This window comes from Geotrypetes seraphini, chromosome 14, assembly GCF_902459505.1.
Source record: "Geotrypetes seraphini chromosome 14, aGeoSer1.1, whole genome shotgun sequence".
Classification (NCBI taxonomy): Eukaryota; Metazoa; Chordata; class Amphibia; order Gymnophiona; family Dermophiidae; genus Geotrypetes; species Geotrypetes seraphini.
The window spans coordinates 75,173,913-75,198,802 of NC_047097.1; the positions used below are offsets into that span (position 1 = coordinate 75,173,913).

The 24,890-nt window shown below is 41.4% G+C and overlaps 1 protein-coding gene across 10 annotated transcripts in view; it reads left to right on the plus strand.

Moving 5' to 3' along the window:
* The window catches only part of KIF23 (kinesin family member 23), a 203,697-nt gene that overhangs the window by 160,039 nt on the left and 18,768 nt on the right, over positions 1–24,890 (plus strand). For all 10 annotated transcript variants that reach the window (XM_033920429.1, XM_033920430.1, XM_033920431.1 and 7 more), the window contains 2 exons: positions 19,068–19,153; positions 19,579–19,657. In XM_033920429.1, the coding sequence (XP_033776320.1) occupies positions 19,068–19,153; positions 19,579–19,657 (165 nt within the window). The remainder of the gene's footprint in view (positions 1–19,067; positions 19,154–19,578; positions 19,658–24,890) is intronic.

A 24,890-nucleotide genomic window follows, 5' to 3' on the forward strand; every position in this document is an offset into this window, starting at 1 on the left:
AGCTTGTATCCCGGTAGCACAGTGTCCCATACGTTTTCCTCATTCCACCAGTTTCTGCATCTTTGGCCATTATAGCCATTCTTTCCCGGCGCTGCTGAGCACTCCATAGCAGGTGCAGAGCTCTCCGAACATTATCACGTAACTGTCTCCTAGTAATCCCGATTGGTCAACATGGATAAGTTCTGATAACACCCTAGCCAACCTTTTAGAGCTAAAAACTTTGCAACAATTTTGGCATCCACATTGAGGAGCGAAATAAGTCTATAAGCTCCACAACCCATAGGATCTTTACCTGGCTTGAGTAACAACTTAATGCCAGCCTCGTCCATTGTTAAGAGAAGTACCCCCCTCAAGCACCCCATTGGTTACTCTAACAAGTAGGTCATCCAGAGCGTCCCTAAACTGCTTATAAAACTTAGTGTAATCATCTAGTCTTGCTGATTTCTCTGGTTTCAAGCCTTAATTACCCTGTCAAACTCTGAGAGGAAAATGGGCTCACTCAGTCTCATCGTATCTTGTGGGGGCAAGCTGGGTAGGCCCAGTAGTTCCCGAAAAGTTTCTATCTGTGCACCTGGAGCTCCTGAATTACCCTGATAATGAGAAGTATAAAATTGCAAAAAATTAGCTTGAATTGCAGAATCGGTACGCTGGACTTCTTCCCCCATACCCCTAATCTCCTGAATAGTGTGATAAATTTGCTGCCCCTTAATATATTTAGCCAACATAGTCCCTGATTCATTCTCAAATTCAAATAGATTATGTTTCAATTTGGCCCGTAAAAAATCAACTTCTAACTGAAATGTCTGCAGTTCTGCCCTTATTTGGTTCATTTACGACGAAAGCACAATGTCGCCCAATTACCGTAGATCTGAAGAAGGTATACAAATTGTACTTTGGCTGTCCACTGGGTGATCAGGATAAGTCTTGGGCTCCACATATCTGTACCAGGTGTTCCAACGGACTTCATGACTGGTTCAATTGACAAAAGGCAGCGATGTCATTTGTAATCTCAATGATATGGAGGGAACTGCGACACCATATTAAAGATTGCTACTTTTGCCTTGTGAACACAATTGGATTCTCAGCTAAAACTAAGCACAAAATTATATATCCTACTCTGGATTCTGCTATTAGACCTGTTCCTCATGATGACTCACCTATCCCTCTACCTCCACAAGATGGACTTGTTTCTGTGGAACATGATGAGGAATGTGATGACGATGCAGCAGCTGGTCACAATCCAGAATTATCTGATCCTGATTATGTGAATGATGAAGATTCAGAACCAGAGACCTTTACACAAGCTGAGCTCAATGATCTTATTTGTGATCTAAATCTTTCAAAAGAAAAAGCAGAACTTCTTTCTTCAAGGCTTAAGCAAAAGTACTTGCATGCAAGAGATGCTAAGATAACTCATTACAGAAAAAGGAATCCTAACTTAACAACATTCTTCACTGTAAATGGCTCATTGTGCTTTTGTCATGACATCAATGGGCTCTTCAACAGTTTGTCACAAGTACATTGTCCAGATGAATGATGTCGCTTCATTGATTCTTCACAGAGAAGCTTGAAGGCAGTGTTACTGCACAACAAAAATTTCAAACCAAGTATACCAATTGCCCATTCTGCTCATCTAAAGGAGTCTTATGAGAATATAAAGAATTTACTAGAAGCAATCGATTATAAAACACACCAGTGGAACATCTGTGGTGATCTGAAGGTCATTGGCATGCTAATGGGAATACAAGAAGGATTCACTAAATACTGCTGTTTCCTGTGCTTGTGGGATAACAGATCTACAGCAGAACATTATGTCAAGTGTGTCTGGAAGATGAGGGATTCTTATAATCCAGGGACAAGCAGTGTGAAATTTATTCCATTGGTGGATCCTCATAAAATATTTCTTCCACCTCTTCATATCAAGCTGGGGTTGATGAAGAACCTGGTAAAGGCCATGGGTAAAGCAAACTCTCCAGGTTTTCAATATCTTGTTAAGAAATTTCCAAAAATCAGCACTGCAAAACTGAAGGAAGGTGTTTTGAGTCTGTTATGCAGGATGAATATTTTAAGCAATCACTCTCAGCAGCTGAACTTGAAGCTTGGGAGGCATTCAAGTGGTTAGTGGAAAACTTTCTGGGCAACAATAAGTCTCCTTCATACAAGGAAGGAGTTGAGAAACTCCTTGACTCATATCAGAAACTTGGCTGTCGCATGTCAGTAAAAAAACATCTTTTGTACTCACATTTTGACTTTTTTATGGAAGATCTTGGTATAGTGAGTGATGAGCAAGGAGAATGTTTTCACCAGGCATTCAGTTAATGGAGAGTCGCTATCAAGGCTTCTGGAGTGAAAGTATGATGGCTGACTACTGCTGGATGTTGTGCCATGACAATCCAGACAGCTCACAAAAAGAAATCATACTCTAAGCATTTTTGAAGAAATATTAGTTGCTAATTGACACAGTCCAGTATATGTATTATGCTATGCTGTGTGCTTATTTGACTTTGGACCGAAGGTACTGCAACATTTCTTTTAAGTTGATGCTGCAATTCTTAAAACCCTATATTCCAAAATGCTATAAATTAACATTAGTCATAACTTTAAAAGTTTACGTGACTGAAATCAGTGTGAAAAACTGATTTAGAAAAATGTGCTGTGTTGTCAGATTCCGAAAAAAAAAAAAAAAATTTTGTTGCCTTGTTGTAATCAGTTCAGAAAACTATAGTCCTGGCCTTCAAGTGGCAGACTTAGTCGCACTCTTCCCATGGTGCACTACTGTTTGCTAGGTGCCATCTGCTCGAGGCTCCGCAGAGATATCACCCGACTTCTCCGTCGCAGGAACATTATTACATCCCAACTCTCGCAACACAGTCCATAAGAACATAAGCAATGCATCCGCTGGGTCAGACCTGAGGTCCATCGTGCCCAGCAGTTTGCTCACACGGCGGCCCAACAGGTCCAGGACCTGTGCAGTAATCCTCTATCTATACCCCTCTATCTCCTTTTCCAGCAGAAAATTGTCCAATCCTTTCTTAAACCCCAGTACTGTACTCTGCCCTATTACGTCCTCTGAAAGCGCATTCCAGGTGTCCACCACATGTTGGGTAAAGAACTTCCTAGCATTCGTTTTGAATCTGTCCCCTTTCAGTTTTTCCGAATGCCCTCTCATTCTTTTATTTTTCGAAAGTTTGAAGAATCTGTCCCTCTCTACTCTCTCTATGCCCTTCGTGATCTTGTAAGTCTCTATTATATCCCCTCTAAATCTCCTCTTCTCCAGGGAAAAGAGACCCAGTTTCTCTAATCTCTCAGTGTATGAAAGATTTTCCATCCCTTTTATCAGACATGTCCATGTATCTTCTTAGATTTCCCATGAGAAACCTAAGACTTGTTAGAAAATTCTTCGACAGAAAACAATCCCAACTCTTGGTACAATCCCTAATCCTAGGTCTAATAGACTACTGCAACATACTATATCTCCCTTGTCCAGCAACCATGATGAAACAACTACAAGCAATACAAAACACAGCCCTAAGACTGGTCTACTCGCTGAAGAAATTCGACCACATCACAGAGGCATACAACGACTCACACTGGCTCCCAATACAAGCGAGAGTACACTTCAAATTTTACTGCCTACTATTTAAAGCAATAAACGGAGACAGCCCAGCCTATTGGAACAATCGACTAATTCAGTCCACCTCAACCAGACATAGGAGAACCCACGCACCATTCACACATCCTCTAATCAAAAACGTCAAACGAAAAAAACTATACGACAACCTCCTAGCCACTCCAGCTGCAACACTTGACATCCAACTCTACAATCTACTGACCTCAACCACAGACTACAAAACCTTCAAAAAAGAAATAAAAACCTTCTATTAAAAAAAACACATAAAGCCGAACTAACACAATCAAAACTACCCCAAGCATCACCCACAACTATTCCTTATGTACTTCTAATATCATGACAATTCAGATGTAATTCTTAACAACTTAAAGAAATGTACTAACTACTCCCAACACATTTCTAATGTCCTGACAATTCCGATTTAATCCGCCTTGAACCACAAGGTAATGGAGGAATAGAAATTACTAATGTAATTATATGCCATAACCCAACAGGGAAGAGCCAACAATATTTATGTCCCTCCGTCCTGAGGAGCCATGTAACATCATGAAGGGCCTGCTGTTTTTGCAGAGTAGCCCAGACCAGATCCTGAAAAACACCAACTTGGATAGACTGCTAACAAAAATCAGGCATCTAACACGCCTTAGCCAAAATGCGCTCTTTAGTAGAGGTCTGCACGGGAACGGGGATCGCGGGAATCCCCCCTTTAGCCAACGGGACTCCAATGGGGATGGAAGGCTTTGGAAGCAGGGTTCGACTTACTGAGGACTACTAAATCCCAATGCAGCTGAGAGACCAGTCCGGCGCCGTGGTGGAAACAGCCATGATGAGCAGTGAGCTCAGCACGCACACAGCTGAAAGCCTTGCTGATTGGTCCGGCATGCTAGTCAATTTATCATGCGCTAAATGCTAACGCGCCCATAGAATATAATGGACATGTAAGCCTTAGTAAAAGAGGAGGTTTATAAATTAATTATCTGAACAGAAAAAGAGATTCCACATGGAAAACAGCAGCACAAACACAAAAGAAACTGGAATTGATGATCCTGTCAGAAGTAATTACTGCTTTTTATGGGGATGGACGGGATTCCTTGTGGGGACGGAGAGGATCCTGGCGGGGACGGTGGGATTTCTGTCCCCGCGCAACTCTACTCTTTAGTACTGAAGTCCCCAAAACAAGCAATTAAATCCCAAACGTTCGCTCATCTAGGTTTCCCAAGGCTGTGGTGCATTTGTATTATATGGATGTGTGCACGCTTCCCAGTGTCAGCAGTGTGTAATAAAAACCCACAGATTTCCCGCAACACTGTCCCGATACGCTTAGGTCTCTGGAATAACTTTAAATTTGAGGTTGCAGCGTCTTGAGTGATTCTCAAGATCTTTCACTTGTAGTTGTAAGTCTTTAATGAGACTAGTATTAGTGTGGACTGAGCCTTGTCTCCCTTTTACCTCCTCCACCAACTGAGCCACGTGGTCCTCCGAGGCCACCACACGTGCGCTAATCTCCTTCACTTCAGATTTAATTTTAGCGAGAGCAGTTTGAAAACATTCTGACGAACACCCAACATCTCCTGCTTTAGCTCTCTCAACAAAGCATTTGGAATTCGTGTAGTCGCGCCATCGGTCTCCTCAATCACGCCCATCTATTCCTCCTCCTCCTCGGAACTAGAAGACACTGGCGCCATTTTTTCCCCTGCTCAGCTGTCTTAGGCAAAGACATTGCCTTCTGTTTTTCCCCAGGGTCTACTGCAAAGCAAAATTTTTCAAGTTTCTTTTGTGCTGCCATGACAAGAGCTCAATAGTCCCAATACTGAGATGGACGTACACTCATGAAGAGAATTTTTCTTTTAGTATAAACACAGTAGCCACAGCAGAGCTCTGGAGTTATGCTGCCATTCCGGGCTGTGACATCTCCTCCTTCGGAAGCCATCTTAAATGTATTAATGGAGATAACTTGTTTTATTGTAGTGATTTTATTTTGATGATCTGCTAAATTTTATGCAGATGGCATTTCACGAGTTTGAGATTTCATCGTATGATGTGTTAATGATTTAAATATTTTATATAACACTGAACTATTTGGGGCTTTCTTTATTTTTTGAGTATAGTAAGATTTCTTTGCTAAATTTATAGCTTTCTTATAAGCCATGACTGTTGTCCTAAAAGAAAGACATGAACTCCGAGTTTGATTCTGACACCATTTACGGTCTGCCTGTTCAAAGAAGTTCTTGAGTAAACCATGGGTTTCTAAATGTAGTTTTCTGTGATTGTTCACTAACTGTTAAAGGAGCACATTTATCTAAAGATGATTTTAATCTTTCATGCCAGATAACAGCTGGAATAGATTTGAATTTTTCTAAATCTAACTGAAATCGATTCAATAAAGTAGTGGAAATAATTTTATTAAAATCCCTATAATTAGATTGTTTAAGAATCGATATAGGTATCAGGCCTAAAGTTGAAAGGGAGAATGTAATCAACACATAATCATTCCATGGTAAAGCGTGTAAGTTAATGTTATAAATATAATGGTTAGGTAATTGAACATACAAAATTTAATCTAAAGAATGACCACCTCTTGTGTAGGTCCTTAAACATGTATATTAAGACCGAGATCAGTAACAAATGTAATGAAGTCTTTTCTTGCTGGTATTAAGAGTATTGTCAAATTGTATATTAAAATCTTCTCGTTTTAGAGGGTAGGAAGCATTTAAGCATAAATCTGTAATTGCATCCTGTAAATATTAAATAGAATGATTAGATACAGGAGGAAGATGATATAAACGAAGTACATTCGTAGAAAGGTTAGTAACCATTCTATATTGAAGAATCTCAATCAAATTGTTTGAGAAGAGAGATGTTATCTATCTTTAATCGGGAAGAGAAAAAAATTACACCACCACCTCCCCTAAGTGATGGTTGATTTATTTTTGATATTGATAACCTGTTGGTATAGCTTGATTTAAATAAGCTGTATCTGATTCATTCCGCCATGTTTCTGACAATCAACAAAGATTCAATTTATAGGTAAGAATGAGGTCCCATATCAAATGAAATTTATTCCTAACTGAACGGCAATTCAATAACGTCATAAGAGACAGTAGTAGTATCCCTTGAAGATGTGTGAAACATTTGCAGCAATGAATTTAATGAGATGTTTAACCATCTTCGGTTGAGAGGGAAGTGAAGAATGAGATGATGGGCAGTGCCCCCAGTGAACAGGTATTGATTAAGTTACATTCAAATAAAACATAAAAAACATGATTTATTTAGAAAATCAGATAATTTGATTAATCTTTATAAAGGGTACACACTAAGGAGCAGGACCTACTCCCTAAGCACACTCCTTTGGCGTGCATCTAAACAACAACATGCGCTGCTAGAGGTTTACTTTATATAAAGTGATACCCAGACGTTGGTTCCAGTTTGTGTGTTCTCTTAAAGGAAAACCGCTGTGTTTGCGGTGGTTTTAATTATTCTTTGGGGGTAACTGCTACACAGAGGGATCTGCAAAACACAGAGGTAAAAACAAGAGACAAACTATAAGTGGACGTGGCGGCCAAACAGGACTCCGCTTTCAGATCATTAGTTCTGACAGCAGCCTCATCTGTCCCACCCTAAACTCAGGAGACTGATACGTCCCACGGGTTCAGGAATGGAGCGTCTAGGAAGAAAGATTAGGTTCTTATCTCAGTAATTTGCATAGATGGTTGATATGCGGGTTACAAGTGCTTTAAATAAATAAATCTTTCTAGTAGACACATTATGTTCCTGAATGCTGCCCTGTCAGATGTTCATTTGCCTGCTTGCTACCTGAAAGGTGCAGGAGAATCTGAACATCTTGTTTTCTCTGTCTCCAGCTTTGACAAGAATAGAAGATACGACTGCTGTGTTAAAAGAAAAAAAAAAAAATAAACTAAGAGGTGTCTATAAAATCTCTCACACTGGGGGCAGGTGGTGCTCAAGTTGGTGACTTGTTTGTTTTTCACCTTGTTACGTATTTCCAGTGGTTTAAGTTTTGTTTATCTGTTATATGTTTAATGATATGAACACTATAAATAATTAACCCACCTTGACAAACTTTCCAAACACTGTGTTGTCTAGAGCCTGTGAAATCAATTCCAAATATTGTTGAAAACAAGCCTCAGAGCCACAGGCAAAGCGTCCAATGCCAAAGCCCCACAATTCTCAGCTAATAAGCTGACATGCTTCAATCATCAACTCTTCTTATAACCAGTGGCAGTCGCAGAAAAAAAACTCAAACCGTGAGAAAAAAAACGTGTTGCATCCAGTTGTAGAGTATTACATAACACAAAGCTCCAATACAGAACAGTGTTAAGCAGCGTGGAGATACCAAAAACACACAAAACAACAATAAACACACACAAAAAGCCAAGTACTTAGCTGTACAAAGTTGGGACGTCCATTCAGAGGAAAAGTTCCACTATGTGTTTTATCGTCGACGTTGCCCACAGTTCAAAATCTACAATCCACTTGAACTTCCCCAACAGGGCTGTACTAGAGACCTTCAGTGCTTTCCCCACTGGTCAATTCAAGCGAGAGCACAATTAACACCCGCATTAGCAGTTAATCGCGTCCTCTTGTTTCCCAGTCCAACTTATTCTTTAAGCAGCTTCCATCAGCACTCCTAGCCAGTGGCAAGAAATACAAAACCCCTCCTCTGACAAGAACCTTGTTTCATATCATTACATTGCATCAGGAGAAAAGGGCCAAGCATAACAAAATAATAAAGAGCATTTCTTCCATCACCACCAGGAAGAGTTTTGTATTTCTTGCCACTGGCTAGGAGTGCTGATGGAAGCTGCTTAAAGAATAAGTTGGTCTGTGAAACAAGAGGACGCGATTAACTGTCGACGCGGATGTTAATTGTGCTTCCTCTTGAATTGACCAGTGGGGAAAGCACTGAAGGTCTCTAGTACAGCCCTGTTGGGGAAGTACGAGTGGATTGTAGATTTTGAACTGTGGGCAACGTCGACGATAAAACACATAGTGGAACTTTTCCTCTGAATGGACGTCCCAACTTTGTGCAGCTAAGTACTTGGCTTTTTGTGTGTGTTTATTGTTGTTTTGTGTGTTTTTGGTATCTCCACACTGCTTAACACTGTTCTGTATTGGAGCTTTGTGTTATGTAATACTCTACAACTGGATGCAGCACATTTTTTTTCTCACGGTTTGAGTTTTTTTTCCGCGACTGCCACTGGTTATAAGAGGAGTTGATGATTGAAGCATATCAGCTTGTTAGCTGAGAATTGTGTAGCTTTGGCGTTGGACGCCTTGCCTGTGGCTCTGAGGCTCGTTTTCAAGAATATTTGGGATTGATTTCACAGGCTGTAGACAACACAGTGTTTGGAAAGTTTGTCAAGGTGGGTTAATTATTTATAGTATTAGTATTGACAAACAATACCTTGAAAGTTTTTGTTGCTAATGATACAAACAGAGATGTTTTTCAGGAAGTGTCCCCGTACCCCTCTCCCTTCTGTTTCCTCTCCAGGGTTGACCATCTGCTTTGATACAAACTGGGGGATTGGAGGACAGCCCAGAAGGATGGGGGCGGAGCAAAAGAATGCTAATAATACTCCTACTAGCATTCTTGCGAGAAGGGATGGATTACCCACAGGTTCAGGAATGGAGTGTCTTGTCTACTAGAAAGATTACTGAGGTAAGAACCTAGTCTTTCCTTCAGTTTCCTGATTCAAACTGCCATATTTAATCTCGCCTCAGTTTTTATTTCCTTTTAAATCTTCTCTGTTGTGTGCCATGACATTGTCCCTCCAGCACAAAGTCAGTGAAATAAGTTTTGTAACCTTTACCCCTTTGCAGGGCTGCTATGCTGCTTGGGCTGTGTAGCAAATTATAAAATGCTGTCTTTAAAGTACGGACATCTTTCTGCTAGAGAGAATGGACACACTGAGTTTTTCTTTGGATCTTTGCCTCATGCTGTGAGGTTGTTACTTATCCAGCATTTTATCTAAGAATGGAAGAAATTGCCAAAGATCCATTGAGCCCAGTATCCGGTTCCAACCGTGGCCAATCTGGGTCACAAATATATGGAAAGGTCCCTTAAGATAAATAGATTCCTTGCTGCTTATTACAGGGATAAATAGTGGATTTGCATTTACCCATTCCACTCTACTCCTAGACCTCTGTCATATCTCCCCATAATTATCTCATCTCTGAGCTGAATAGCCATACCCATTTTTTTAGCCTTTCTTCATAGAGGAGTGTTCTATTCTCTATATTGTGTTGGTTGCCCTTCGCTGAACCTTTCCTAATTCAACTATCTCTTTTGAGATGTGATAAGTGCAATTGAACACACTACTCAGTGTGGTTGAACCATAGAGCAAGAGTATTTTGTTAATCTCTATTTTTCTTTATTCCTTTTCTAATAATTCATAACAACCTGTTGATTTTTTGGCTACCTCCATATTCTGAACAAAGGATTTCAACATATCCATGATAAGCGTATCTTTTCCTGGGTGATGACTTAATATATGAGGATATTTCAAAAAGTAACAGCAAATTAAATTGAAAGGTCACTTTGGGCAGCCACAAACTTAGAGACTTGAAGAAATCACAGATGTTTATTCAGCATATGCGGACCCCTGATCCCCAAGCTGGCTTCAGAAGTCCTGAAACCAGGAAGTTTCAGAGATATTTATACATTCTTCTGGCTATACAACTGAATTCTAGAAAAAAACTTTTCACGTGTTACTTTTCTTAACAATCATTGGTCCTAAGCTCACACTAGCAGGTCACTTATCTAAACCCTGCAGTCTTTCTGTTACATGTCCAGGAGGGCGGAATACAATATCGTATGCTGAGATAGCCATAAGAAGCTAGAATGCCCAAGCTAAAACACCCAGTGCAGGCAGGCTAGAACATGAGATAAGTTAGGTCTGCAGCTAAACATAATTCAACACTTAGGAAAACCAGTCCCAGACTCCTTCAAAATATTTTTAGATACATCATTCAACTAGAGATACAAATATATATGTCATTTTTCTACATAATCACCTTTCTTTTCAACATACTTCTCACACTGTTGAACCAACTTCTTTATTCCATTGGGAATAAAACATTTTTTGTTGTGCCTACAGCCAGGAATGCACTGTTGGCTTTGACCTCGTGATTGCTTCCAAATTTTTATCCTCTCAAAGTGTCCTTCAAGGGTCCAAACACATGATAATCAGGGCGTGCATCATCATTAAACTAAACTAAACCTTAGGTTTGTATACCGCACCATCTCCACAAGCGTAGAGCTCGGCACGGTTTACAGGGTTAGGTTGAAAAGGAGCTACAATGAAGGGTTATAGGAAAGGAGCTAGGAAGATAAAGAGGGACAGGGAACCAAAAAGCAGGAAGTGTTAGATTTTTGAAAAGAGCCAAGTTTTCAGGTGTTTGCGGAAGGATTGGAGGGAACTTGAAACTCTGAGCGGGAATGTGAGATTATTCCAGAGTTCTGTGGTTCTAAAGGGGAGGGATGTTCCTAGTTTTCCTACGCGGGATATACCTTTTGTAGAGGGGAATGATAGTTTCAGTTTTTGGGAGGATCTAGTGGAATTAGGGTTAGAGGAATTCCAGAAGAGTGGGATAACGGGAGGGAGGATGCCATGTAGGATCTTGAAGGCTAAACAGGCACATTTAAAGAGGACTCTGGAGTGAACTGGGAGCCAGTGAAGTTTGGACAGGAGTGGGGAGACGTGGTCGAACTTGCCTTTTGCGAAAATAAGCTTGGCTGCAGCGTTCTAGATTAGCTGAAGTCTATGGAGTTTTTTTTTAGTTAGGCTTAAATAGATGGAGTTGCAATAATCCAGTCTAGAGAGGATGGTGGATTGAACAAGGATGATGAAGTGAGAATGATGAAAGTACGATCTCACTTTCCTCAGCATATGAAGACTAAAGAAGCATTTTTTTACCAAAAAGTTGAGGTGGTCATTGAAGGAGAGAGAGGAGTCTATGATGATGCCAAGGATTTTGCTTGAAAACTTTGACATGCAGCTCCTGATTGGTAAGGCTCGACTTAGTGCAGGAAGAGGCGGTCGGAGCATACAGCGAGTGATTTTCTGCACTTGCCGGAGCTCCTGCTGCCCTCTCCAGTCTCCACCATGAAAAAACGTATTTGCAGTTTTTCAAGATTCGCAGGGGTTCCTGGAACGGAACCCCCGCGAATATCAGGGGAGTATTGTACATGCCAGGAAGCCGTCGCCTTCAACGTTATACCATGCTAAAAAAGCTGTGAAAGTCTGCACATGAATCATCTTGTGCTCATCAGTCAGCATCCTAAGCACCCATGATGTGATGTGAAGGAAGAGAGATGCCCCGATGAGGGACAGAGGTTGAATGGCACTGAAGGGAAGGGGAGGGGAGAGAAGAACAGACACTGAAGGGAAATGGGGAGGAGAGAGGGTGGAGCAGACACAGCATGGAAATGGGGAGGAGAGGGAGGGGAACAGAAGTTCGAAAGAAGTGGAGAGGAGAGAGGGGATCAATCACTGGATAGGGGAGAGGAAAACTTGACACTGAAGGGAAGTGGGGAGGAGAAAGAGGAGATAAAGATAAAAGGGCACATGCTGGATTGGGGAAGATGATAGTTAGTGAGATACTGAAAGGGGTGAGGGAAAGAGGTGGCAAGCTTTAGGTAGACACAATGAAAGGGAAATTGAGGACTGGAAAGTAAGAAAGTAGACAAGAGGTAGAAAACAAATTGAGAAGAAAGAGCAGAAAAGAAAAGGAAGGGAAAAGGAGAGAGATACCAGAGCATTGGGGGAGGGGGGAGACAGATACCAGATCTGAAGGGAGGAAAGGAGGAGAGAGTTGCTAAAAACCACCTGGGGGAGGGGGAGAGAGATGGAAGAGAAGACAGAATGCCAGACCATGGGGGGAACAGAGGGAAGAAGATGGGTGCCAGACTAATGGGGAGAAGGGAGACGCACAGTTTCTGGTAGAGGCATAGAAATAAAGCAGATGCCATATGCAAGAGGCAGAGAGAAGGCAGACAATGGATGGAAGGAAGAGAATGACGAGAAGATGAGGAAAGCAGAAACCAGATGACAAAGGTAGAAAAAAAATTATTTTTTTTTGTTTTAGGACAAAGTAGTATTGTAGTTGTATTGATAAACGTTTATAAACAAAGTCCTGCCAGCTGAATATCTCTTCCTCTAGTTCAGCAACCAGAACTCTGATTTATAAAATGAGAATTGTACAGAATATTGGGGTTTTATACTTTATTAAAATAAGTTCAGTATAAAACTATTTGAGGCTTGTATGGATGGGATCAGATGGTTTGCAGGAATGGGGTGGGGATGAGGACCGAGCTCGTGGGGATGGGATGGGGCAGGGACGGGGACCCAGCTCACAGGGACGGGGCGGAGACTGGGACAAATTTTTTCCCCGTGTCATTCTCTCACATCCAGTTCCCTGGCCAGAACTTCTAAAGAAATGCTCCTGTTTTCACAAATAATGACATCAGCATGACCCACCTTCTCATCAGTGATGGCCATGCTGGGATGACCAGAGGCTTTCCTCATCAGGGATTGTTTGCCCATTTTTAAACACATCTACCCACTTGTATACTCTTCTCTCGCGCAGGCATCTCCATTCTGTTGCAGCATTCTTCTATGAATTTCATGAGGTTTCACATCCTCTATCCACAAAAATCTGACGACTGCTTGCTGCTCCCCTACCATGCAAACAGTTAAGGTTACCACCATTCTGTATATGGAGCCCTACCAATTAAGCACGTCATGCCATCTATTGGACAGTGTTAACACTTCCTCTAAGAATGTATCTTTCCTGCATAGGAGTTTGAAATACCAGGGGTGCTCGTTTCATGAAATACAGTACTCCCCCCGATATTCATGGGGGTTCCATTCCAGAAACCCCTGCGAATCTTGAAAAACCGCAAATATGTTTTTTTGTGGGGGAGACTTGAGAAGGCAGCGAGAGAGGCAGGAGAGAGCAGCCGGAGTGCTGGCAAGTGAAGAAAATCACTCGCTGTATGCTCCGACTGCCTCTTCCTGTACTAAAGTCTTACCAATCAGGAGATGCGTGTCAAAGCAGTTCCTGATAGGTGAGACCTGACTTGAGTACAGGAAGAGGCGGTTGGAGCATACAGTGAGTGATTTCCTTCACTCGCCGGCGTTCCGGCTGCCCTTTCCTGCCTCTCCAGCTGTCCTCTCCTGGTCAGCGGTTCGCGGTCAGAAAATACCACGAATGACCGGGACCGTCAACCGCGAATTTACGGGGAAGCACTGTACTGTCAATTTGCTGTTACTTTTTGAAACACCCTCGTAGAATCTTGCGCTGCTTATCATACCAGTCCAGATGGTGGTTATTTACTCTCCAGCCAGCAGATGGAGACTGAAAACTACTGCCTTAATGATGTCACTCCTGTGCAGCCAGTCTCATCAAAAAAATTCAGTGCATGTTGTCTGCAGAACTCTTACTGTTTAACTCAATGCTGTATTTATCATACAGTGCTATCCCTCTTCCAGTTTTATCCAACCAATCAATGCAGTATAATTTGTACCCTGCTGCCCCATTTATTTTCCTCCTTTAACCAGATTTCTGAAATGCCAATTATATCTACCTTTTCACTCGGTGCTTTATAATCGCTTATCCTGTCTTGAATATTATAAATATTTCAAGGTATTGGTGTGTTTTGGGTTTTTCTTTCTTTGGGGTGGGGGTGGTTTGTATTTGGAATGTTTCATGTGCTTTTTAGACATTTGAGCTACTTTTTCCTTTATTGCACCCTCTGTGTTACATAAACACAGGAGTCTGTACTTTAGGGTGATCAATCCATGCTCGTGAACTGTTACAGAAGGATGTCGATCACATCTTTCAACTCTTCTTCCTTCACCAGTGGCGTATAGTGCTCTCTCCAGTTTTTCCTGCTGAAGTGAACTGAGAAGATGTGTTCTACTCTGTTCTGTTTGGTTTACAATTTTGGGGTATTTTTCTTTGTTTTGGAAGTGTTTGGTGCCTAGAGGACCCCATTTCTGTGGCTACTTTGCCTGGGAGAGGACTCAGGGTAGCCTGCCCTTGCAGACTCTGCAAGGACAGGCTGCAGCTCACAAGGCAATCCCTGGGTGTACCTGTTGAGCCAGCCTGCTTTGTGCTTCTTCAAAGCTTCGGGTCCATTCCCCTGGGAGCCAGCTCGCCTTCTAATTTATCAGAGGCTTGAGCGCATGTTATGAGGCCCCAGTGTGAATCCCTTTGGGTTTTGGGGATCCAACTGCATTTTATGCTCCCCCTGTTGCACTGCGAGGATCTGTGGGTGTGGAGTCCTCAGTCAGAGTTTATTAGATTGGCAGTCTGATGTCCTCCAGTTGGGGATTGTTTCCAACAATGATTTTTAGACAGGAAGGCTTCTCCATTTATTCAGGCTGCAGCAAAGCTGATACAGGCACCAGCAAAGCACAGTGAGTACAGCCCATTATTCCCTATGAGGAATATCAGGGGGGGTGTCAGAAAAGTTAATTTTAAGGATTTTTGGGACCAGAGCTAGGGTCCTCTCCAAAAAAAACCTTTCCCTGAGTCTTTTATACTTTCAGGGGAGCCTCCATGAACCATTTTTGGTGCAAATTCGTTGGCACTGGCCATCTTGGACTTTATACTATCCTTTTTTTTTTTTTTTCTAAAGCCTCCATCTGCCTCAAAACCCCTTGATTTGGCTCAAAATTGACTGGGATGGACCCAGGTGGTTCTGCTCCTATATCATGCCAGTTTTGCAGACCATCGCGGGAGGCCTGCAGTGGTGCCACTCTACACCCAAGCGCTACAGCTGCCCACAATAACATTACTCCCCGCACGGACGCAACGGAGCGGAGAGACTGGATCTGAGGCTGGGGGGAGCGACTGTGCTCCCAGGCAGTACATCAGGGAGCCAAGCAGGGAGTGCTACGGAGGCCACTGCCTCCGCGGCGGCATCGATCTTCACTGAGGAGCCACCACGGTGGAGGGTAATAGAAGCAGGAGTCCAATCCCGCAGACCAATTTGCTATACTCTGCGGGGATTCTTGATCGATTTAAACAAGCAGCGGGCTGAGGAGCACGTCGGGAGCCAGCTCCACCGAGGCGTGCGAGCACCGCTCGGCCCCCCTCGAGCCAGCGGGGAGTCTTAATTTAAACGGTGTGCTCACAACTGAACCTGCAGTCAGCAGCGTTCAGCAACTCTGATCCAGCCCCTCCACAGAGCCTGTTCAGGCTCCTCCACCGAGCTCTTTGAGCTCCCACAGCCTGCAATCGGCAATCAGCCTCCACTGAAATTGCCCCCCTTCCAGCTGGGCGTGCCAGCCAGCCCAGCCCCCTCCCCCCCCAGGTCGGTGAAACTAAACTAATTGACTCAAGGCCAGCGAAACCAAACTAATTGTCTTAAGGGAATGATGTGAAACATCTGAAACCCAGTCCACAGGATAAGTAATTCTTATTTACCAGCAACCAGTATAATCCATAATTATAGCCTACATGTTCAGCTTACTACCACAGATATAGACTGCTTGTATATCCTGTATACTAAGTATAGCCTGCATAACATGTATAGACTGCATGTACAGCTTGTTACCGCATGTTTAGCCTGTATAGATAGTATGCATAGCTTTTATAGACTGCACGTATAGCCTGTTTACTGCATGTACAGCCTGCCACCGCAAGTTTAGATTGCTACCGCATGTATAGCCTGTTCTGCCCGCTACAACCTGATACAACCTACATCCCATACAACATGGCAATTTTTAACAAACACCAACTACTATTAGGGATGCTGTACCTAATCTGCTCTAGATGCTGGGCCATTGAAGACAAATCTCATCAACCTATTCACAACTATCCCTCCTGGCACAGACCAGCCAAACTATCCAAGTCAACAAACTCCCACCAACTACCAAAAATCTATCCAGAGCAAGGCCCACTTCAAATCCCAGTGATAAACACCAACCGCAAATCATACAAGAACCAGACCAAAAACAGAAACCTAAGAAAGTTAATATATTCTGACACTCTCACCCCATCCAACTATGAAAACATCACGGGATACTATCTAAATACCCGCTCCGTGAGAAACAAAGCACACATATTAAACAACTGGATATTGCAAACAAAGCCAGATTTCCTATTCCTAACAGAAACATGGATGGTCTCTGACACAGACATTATTATGAAAGAAATTCTACCACAGGGATATAAAATACTCCCACTATCAAGAAGCTGGAAAAAAGGAGGCGGCCTAGCGATTATACTAAAAGAACCCTTTAGCTACTCTAAGACAGACTCCAAAACATAAGAAAACCTAGAAATACTAACTTGCAAAATCACCAACGCCAAACTAGAAGAATCACTGACTACCACTCTATTTTATATCCCACCCCAAAAATGGTCAAACGCCAGAGATGAATTCTTCGAATTTCTAACTGTAAATACACTAAAAGGATCATACAATCTACTTCTGGGGGACATAAACATACACCTAGAACAAAAGGGAAAGGCAGAAGTAACCGAAATTGCCAACTTCCTAATGTCACTCGATTTTCCAATTTCAGACACAGAGATAACCCATGAAAAAGGACAAAACTAGACATAATTACTTTCTCTCAAAAAGAAACCCATGATCCAAGAATACAATATTACACAGGGAACTGGCAAAAAAAGCTCTCAACCGAAATACAAAAGTAAAAACACAAAAACAATAACCAGTCGTGGTACCATAAACCCAACAGAATTCTGGGCTCACTATGAGCTACGTCCCACAATCAACGAAATACAGGAATTCCCAAAAAAATGGGAAAAGTTCAGTAAAGACCTCTTAGACCAAATAGCCCCATACCAAACATACAAAAAGAAAGATAGACCACCAAACGAATGGTTCGACTCAGAGCTACTAACCAACAAACAGGAACTAAGAAAATTGGAAAGAATCTGGCAAAAAACAAACAAAGAAATAGACAAGACAAACTGGAAACAAAAAATGAAAATATACAAAAATCTGATCAAAGAAAAACGCACAAAGCACTACGCACAAAAAATTGGTTCAACAAAAATAAACAGTAAAGAATTATTTAAACTAGTGAAAACGTTAACAGACTCAACACAAATCCTGAAAAAGGACAATGAGAGCACTCCATCTGCTCAAACTCTAGCTAACTTTTTTAAAAATAAAATCACTGACCTAAGAACTACTCTACCCACACCCACAACCAATACTCTTCAATACCTTGAACCCCATGATCAGGTTCCCAGAGCAGACATGAATTGGGATCACTTCGAATTCCCAAACTGGCACCAGTTCCTAAGTTTATTCAACAACTACTCCAAATCTAACTGCCTTCTCGATGAATGCTCCCCTAAAATCATGACAGTTGCCCCCCCTAACTTCAAAATGGAACTATTCACGTGGTTAACAACTTCCCTTACAAATGGAACCTTAAACAAGGATATGGGACACATACTAATTACTCCGATACCCAAAGATCAAAAAACCTCAACAACACTAACAACCAATTACAGACTTATAGCAAGCATTCCCCTTTTCACAAAGCTACAGGAAGGATTGGTCAACCTTCAACTAACAGACTACCTAGACAAATTTAATACCCTCAGTGAACACCAATCAAGCTTCAGGAAAGGATACAGCACAGAAATAGTCATAGCTTCCATACTAAACCACCTCTATGATTTTTTCAGCAAAGGCAAAAGCGCATTGATTCTGCAACTTGACCTCAGCAGTGCATTCGACCTAGTAGACCATGAAATCATGCTACTATGCATTGATGCAATAGGAATCTCAGGTTCTTACCTCAATAAGCTTCTTTCCATTATAAAGGACCCACAGTTTTGACTCTCTCCACGTCAGATATCAATTTAGCCTGCTGTCTCAGACATGTATGTGTGCCTCTAAATGTTTGCCTTGGAGCAGCTAAGAGAGCATAATGTTGAGTTTTATTCAGCTGTCAATCAAGTACAATAATTTATACGAAAGCTCACTGTGGGAGAGCATATAACAGCTGCATAAATTTTAATGATGGTTGCACTCAGGTAGGTGGCTTTTTTGGTTCCACCTTGTTTACATTAAAGTTCCTGGAGTTTAATTCATTGTCTTTGTTTCAGAGCAGAAAAGACTTGACTTGTGCCCTTCTTGTTGTTTCTTCTCTTTTAGTGGTGGTTACCTACTTTGGTACAAACTGAGGAGATAGAACACTGCTCATATACACAAGGAGGCGGAGTAGAAAAGCTGTGGATGATTCCTTCTACAAAACTTGTGGGTAAAGGTGAATAACCCACTGATTAAGACTCATGTTCCTTTATACTAGAAAAATTGAAATAAGAACCTAATCTTCTCTTTCAAGTTAGCAACAATGATTATCCCTATGAGAAAGTTATGCTATACTATCTAATCATGCACAAACACCTTTCTTGCCAGGGTGATGTTTTTCGGACCAGAGGTGGTGGGCAGTCAGTCCAGTTTACAGATGTTGAAACCCTGAAACAAGAATCTCCAACTGGAAAGTAAGAAACATTTAGACCAGATTGTTCTCTGCCTTAGTTGAGACAAACACAGTAAAAGCCAGGATTTGATTGGTTTGGGGAGTCTGTTTTTCCAGTTAGGAATTTGTAGCTATCGGGGATGACAAATTTTTTTTCTTTAGTTTGTTTCCATTAACTTAATGGAATTCCTGTGGGCCTAGTGAGGATAATTCTGGGTCTGTATTGGAGTTTGTGAAAGTAGAGATGGTAAGTTTTATGATGTTCCTCCCATCTTGGATAGAGAAAAGATCTCTGAATGATTGGCTTTAAATTTTAAGTAGATTTTTGTAGACAATATTTTTTTGAATTATTGCACTTTTTAGCTGTAAGGGGGGAACATTCCACCCCCACCACCTCCCACACAAATCTTGCACTGTTTTAAGTAGCAATGTCCACTTTATCTTTAGTCGCAAACGAAGGTCCTCTCCCTCTCCTGTCCGGCAAGAAGAAACCACAGAATCAGAATGGACTGATGTGGAGACCAGAGTAAGTTCCAGACTGCAGCTTATGCATTTGTTGCTTCAGGTCTAGACTTCTCTCCATGTTCGCCAGGGGGATGGCAGCCTGAAGCTTCCTTGCTTAATTAAACCATATTTGACCTGTTACATTGTTGTTACTGTTGCTGAAATACTGAAGTGACATTGTTCATACAATCATGTGAAAAAATTAGGACACCCTATGCGTTCGACCTGGTAGACCACGACATACTCCTAAGCTGTCTACATGCCATAGGCATCTCTGGTCACGTGTTAAATTGTTCAAAGGCTTCCTGAAAAACCGATCCTACCAAGTCATCAGTGAACAAGTCTCCCAATTATGGACCAACTCCTGTGCTTGAGTACCTGATTGTAAAACCGCTTAGATAACCTTGATAGGCAGTATATAAAAACCTAATAATAATGTCACCTACCCTGTTCAATCTATACATGTCTACACTAGGCCATCAACTATCCAAGCTAAATCTCCAAGTGTACATATAAGCTGATGACATCACAATCATCATCCCCTTCTCTACACTATCAACCAAAACCAGACACTTCATTTAATGTCATTGATCATGTAAAACAATGGACAAAAACTTTAAAACTAAACCCTGAAAAATATTCATGGCCACTTCAACGAACAAATACAAAGAACCATCAATCAACTTACAAGGGAGAAACTTTCCTATTAACCCCACTAAAAAAAATCCTAGGAGTGACCATAGATCAGCAACTGACATTTGATGCCCACACCGACATCTTAGTAAAAATGCTTCTGCCTACTATGGAAACTATGTACGATAAAACCATACTTTGACTTAGCATCATTCAGACTATTAATACAATCACTAATCCTTAGCTCGCTAGACTACTGCAATATCATTTTCCTAGGATCCTACATAAAAACTATCAAAAGATTGAGAACAATCCAAAACACAGCTATACGACTTTTTTTTTTTTTAATATCACTCCATATTTCAAAAAACAGTCGAGGCCAGAATAATTTTCAAATTCAATTGCCTGTGCTTCAAAACACTATTCGGCACTGCACCCACCTATTTTCTGAAACACTTTGTTCTCCAAGACAAACTCTGCTTCTCATGCAGAACATTACTATTTGCCTTTCTGACTCCCAAAAAATGCCAATTCAAAAGATTCCTCAACAAGATTCTTTCCTTCCAAGCAGGAATATGGAACAATTCTCTGTGTTCTTCAACCGCCAGTCTGCGGACAAGTATCAGTCCGCATAAATTTCCTGCCTGTCCGTGAAGGATTTGGGTCCCCTCCAGGCAGTTAACTTCAGCATATCGCAAACTATGTACAGGGCAGGAAGAGAGGCTCCAGCGCTTGTGTAAGCAGACTTGCTCCTACTGTCGCATATGCCAGGACTCCTGCCTTTTTTGTCTTCTCTCTGCACCCCTGGACCAGCAGCAGCAGCAGCAGCACTGTGTGCTTTTAACTTCGCCATACAGCTGCCACTAGCAATAGTTTAGACACGGTTTCATGAGGTAGCCTCAGGGCCTTTGCTAGGCCAGCTCGCTTCAATGATGCGAGGTGGGCCGGCCTAGGAAAGGCCCCGAGGCTGCCTGATGAAACCGCGGCTAAACTAATGCTAGCAGCAGCTGTGTGGTGAAGTTAAAAGCACACAAAGAGCTGCCACTAAGCTAGAGAGAAGAAAGGTATTGCTGGAGAGTGAAGGGAGAAGGGGTACTGCTGGACAGGGGAGGAGGAAAAAAGGAAGGAAACAGCTGGTAGGGAGATTAGAGGAGGGCAAGGGGTCAGGCTGAAATGGAGAGATCAGATGAGGGAAAGGGGAGAGACAGAGGAATGAGAAAGTAGGTAGATATTGATGCCGGGAAGTGGGGTCAGCAGAGAAATGAGAGAGGGACAAAGATGCTAGATCTGGTGTAGGAGAGAGAAAAATGAAGATAGCAGTGAAGCTGGAATAAATCATGTAAAAAGGAAAGGGGCGCAGGCTGGATGGAAAGGGGAGAGGGGCATAGAAAGAAGGCAGATACCATATGGAAGGGGGCAAGGGCAGACAGTGGATGGAAGGGGCAAATGCTGGATTGAAGAGACAGAGAGGGCAGACGCTGTAAGGAAGAGAGTGATGGGATAGGTGGAAAAGTTCAGTTGTCATTTTTCTCAATGGAGGAGGATAAACAATGGAGTGCTGCAGGGGTCTGTACTGAGACCAGTGCTATTTAACTTATTTATAAATGATCTGGAAATTGGAATGACGAGTGAGGTGATTACATTTGCAGATGACACTAAACTGTTCAAAGTTGTTAAAACGCATGCGGATTATAAAAAATTATAGGCGGACCTTAGGAAATTGGAAGACTGGGCGTCCAAGTGGCAGATGAAATTTAATGTGGACAAATGCAAAGTGATGCATGTTGGGAAAAATAACTTGAATCACAGTTACCGGATGCTAGGGTCCACCTTGGGGGTTAGCGCCCAAGAACAGGATCTGGGTGTCATTGTAGACAATACGATGAAACCTTCCGCCTAATGTGTGGCAGCAGCCAAAAAAGCAAACAAGATGCTAGGAATTATTAAAACAAGGATAGTTAACAAAACTAAGAATGTCATAATGCCCCTGTATCGTTCCATGGTGTGACCTCATTTGGAGTATTGCGTTCAATTTTGGTCTCCTTATCTCAAGAAAGATATAGTGGCGCTAGAAAAGGTTAAAAGAAGTGCAACCAAGATGGTAAAGGGGATGGAACGCCTCTTCAACTTGGAAAAGAGACGACTGAGGGGAGATATGATTGAAGTCTACAAAATCCTGAGTGGAGTAGAACGAGTACAAGTGGATCGATTTTTTTGCTTCGTCAAAAATTTACAAAGATTAAGGGACACTTGAAGTTACAGAGAAATACTTTTAAAACCAATAGGAGGAAATTTTTTTTTCACTCAGAGAATAGTTAAGCTCTGGAACACATTGTCAGAGGATGTGGTAAGAGCGGATCTGGTTTTAAGAAAGGCTTGAACAAGTTCCTGGAGGAAAAGTCCATAGTCTGTTATTGAGAAAGACATGAGGAAGCTACTGCTTGCCTTATATTGGTAGCATGGAATATTGCTACACTTTGGGTTTTGGCCAGGTACTAGTGACCTGTATTGGCCACCGTGAGAATGGGCTTCTGGGCTTGATGGACCATTAGTCTGACCCAGTAAGGCTGTTCTTATGTTCTAAGAAGATGAAAGCAGAAACCAGAGACAACAAAAGGTAGAAAAAAATAATTTTAATTCTATTTTGTAATTGGAATATATCAGATTTAAAATATATATCCTGCTAGAACTGGTGTTAGACATAACTGGAGACTGCAAAACCCAGGCATTGCTTCTTTAGATTCCAGCTGGCTTAGGGCTCTCTCTGACCAGGGGGCAGTTGCCCTAATTGCACTCCCCTAACAATATTCCTGTCATGTGGGACTGTGGTAATCTGATATTTCTGTGTAGCATTGTGTAATAATTTGTCTTATTCATTTTTTTGGTAGTAGAGGGGATATATGTGAAGGGGAGGGGAGATGGGGGTTTTGTTGATCCTTGCTCTGTATTGTTTGTATTTATAAAATGACAATTGTACAGAATATTGTTTCTTTTATACTTTTAATAAAATACGTTCAATATAAAATCATAACTATTTGAAGCTTGTGCGGATGGATCAGATGGTTTGCGGGGCCCGAGCTCATGGGGACGGGGTGGAGACGGGGTTTTTTATTTGTCTTAGTAGTTTGTCAGTCCACAAAATAATTCTTTTATTTCCGCCTGTTCATAGGTGTAAAAAGATTGAAGAACACTGCTCTAAGTGACTTACTCCTTAACTCGTCATACCAATCGTACAGAAGATCACTGAAAACCCATTTATTTGGCAAATTTGTTTAAACTTCCTCAAACGATTTCCTCTACGTCTACCAGCATTTGCTGCTCGTACCTCCTGTTATATATAATTACGTTACACGTCTGTTTGTTTCCTCTACTTCATGCTCATGATGTAACTTCGATGCATTCATGCAGCCTAGTTCAAGTTTAATTTATTTAATATACCGCAAATATAAAACCAGAAAGCAAATCTAAGCGGTTTACAATAAAAAGTTCAATAAAACAAAACAAAAACCAAATTAAATAGGGTAAGAACAGAAAGAAGACAAAATATAAAGGAAAACAATTGAGAACATGGGGAAAGAGGGAATTTGGGATTACAATAAATATAAAGTTGGGGAAAGGGATGAACAGTGTGATAAGGGAGGGAACAAAGAATTTAAATCTGCCCACACAGAAGGAAAGTAGCCATCAGGAGGAAGTAAGTTAAGAGTTAAAGGCCAAAGAGAAGTAGTATGCCTTTAATTGTGCCTTGAAAGTTACAAATGATTTCTCTGAATGAAGGTAAAAAGGCAAAGAATTTCAGAGAGTAGGAGCCATAACACAGTCATTCCCTCATTTAGACAACTTTTTCTGGATTTCCACAAGAATTCTTCATTCTAACTGCTGTTGTGAGGAGCGTAAGGTTCTTTGAAGCGAATATGGGATCAGACGACTATATAAAACTGAGGGAAGACCACTCGAGAAAATCTGGTAGGAAAGGATATTATATTTAAAGGGGATGCGATGTGAAACTGGAAGCATGTGTTCTGATCTTAGATGTGATCGATCTTAGAACAGTGATGGAGTAATCTCACTGCAGTATTCTGGACTAATTATAGAAGATGTAATTCGTATTTCAGGAGTCCAATGAGAACAGAATTGCAATAATTAAGTTTGCTCAAAACAAGAGAATGTATTAGAATACAGAGTAAACTTTGTTGAAGAAATGAATAAATGGATCGAATTTAGCGAAGAGCAAAGAAACATGAGGAAACCAACTTAGAAATGTGTGAATAAAAGCTTAGGATATTATCTATTGTTACACCCAGAATTTTGGTTTTAGATGAGAATTGTAAGAGGACTTCTTTCTTAGTGAAATATGAAGTATTTTCAAGTAAATTCTTTGAAGAGAAAAGCAACACTGCTGTCTTTTGAGAGTTAACCTTGAGTTTATTTGCCATTAGACAGACTGCAATAATGTCCAGCTTTGCAGAGATCAATGAATAGGACACGTGAGAATGTGTATCTAAGGGCTAAATAAGCTGAATGTTGTCAGCATAAATGTAAAATATAAAGCCTAGAGACTGCAGAATAAGAGTGAGCAGTGCAAGAAGGTTGAACAATGTTGGGCCTAAAATGGAACCCTG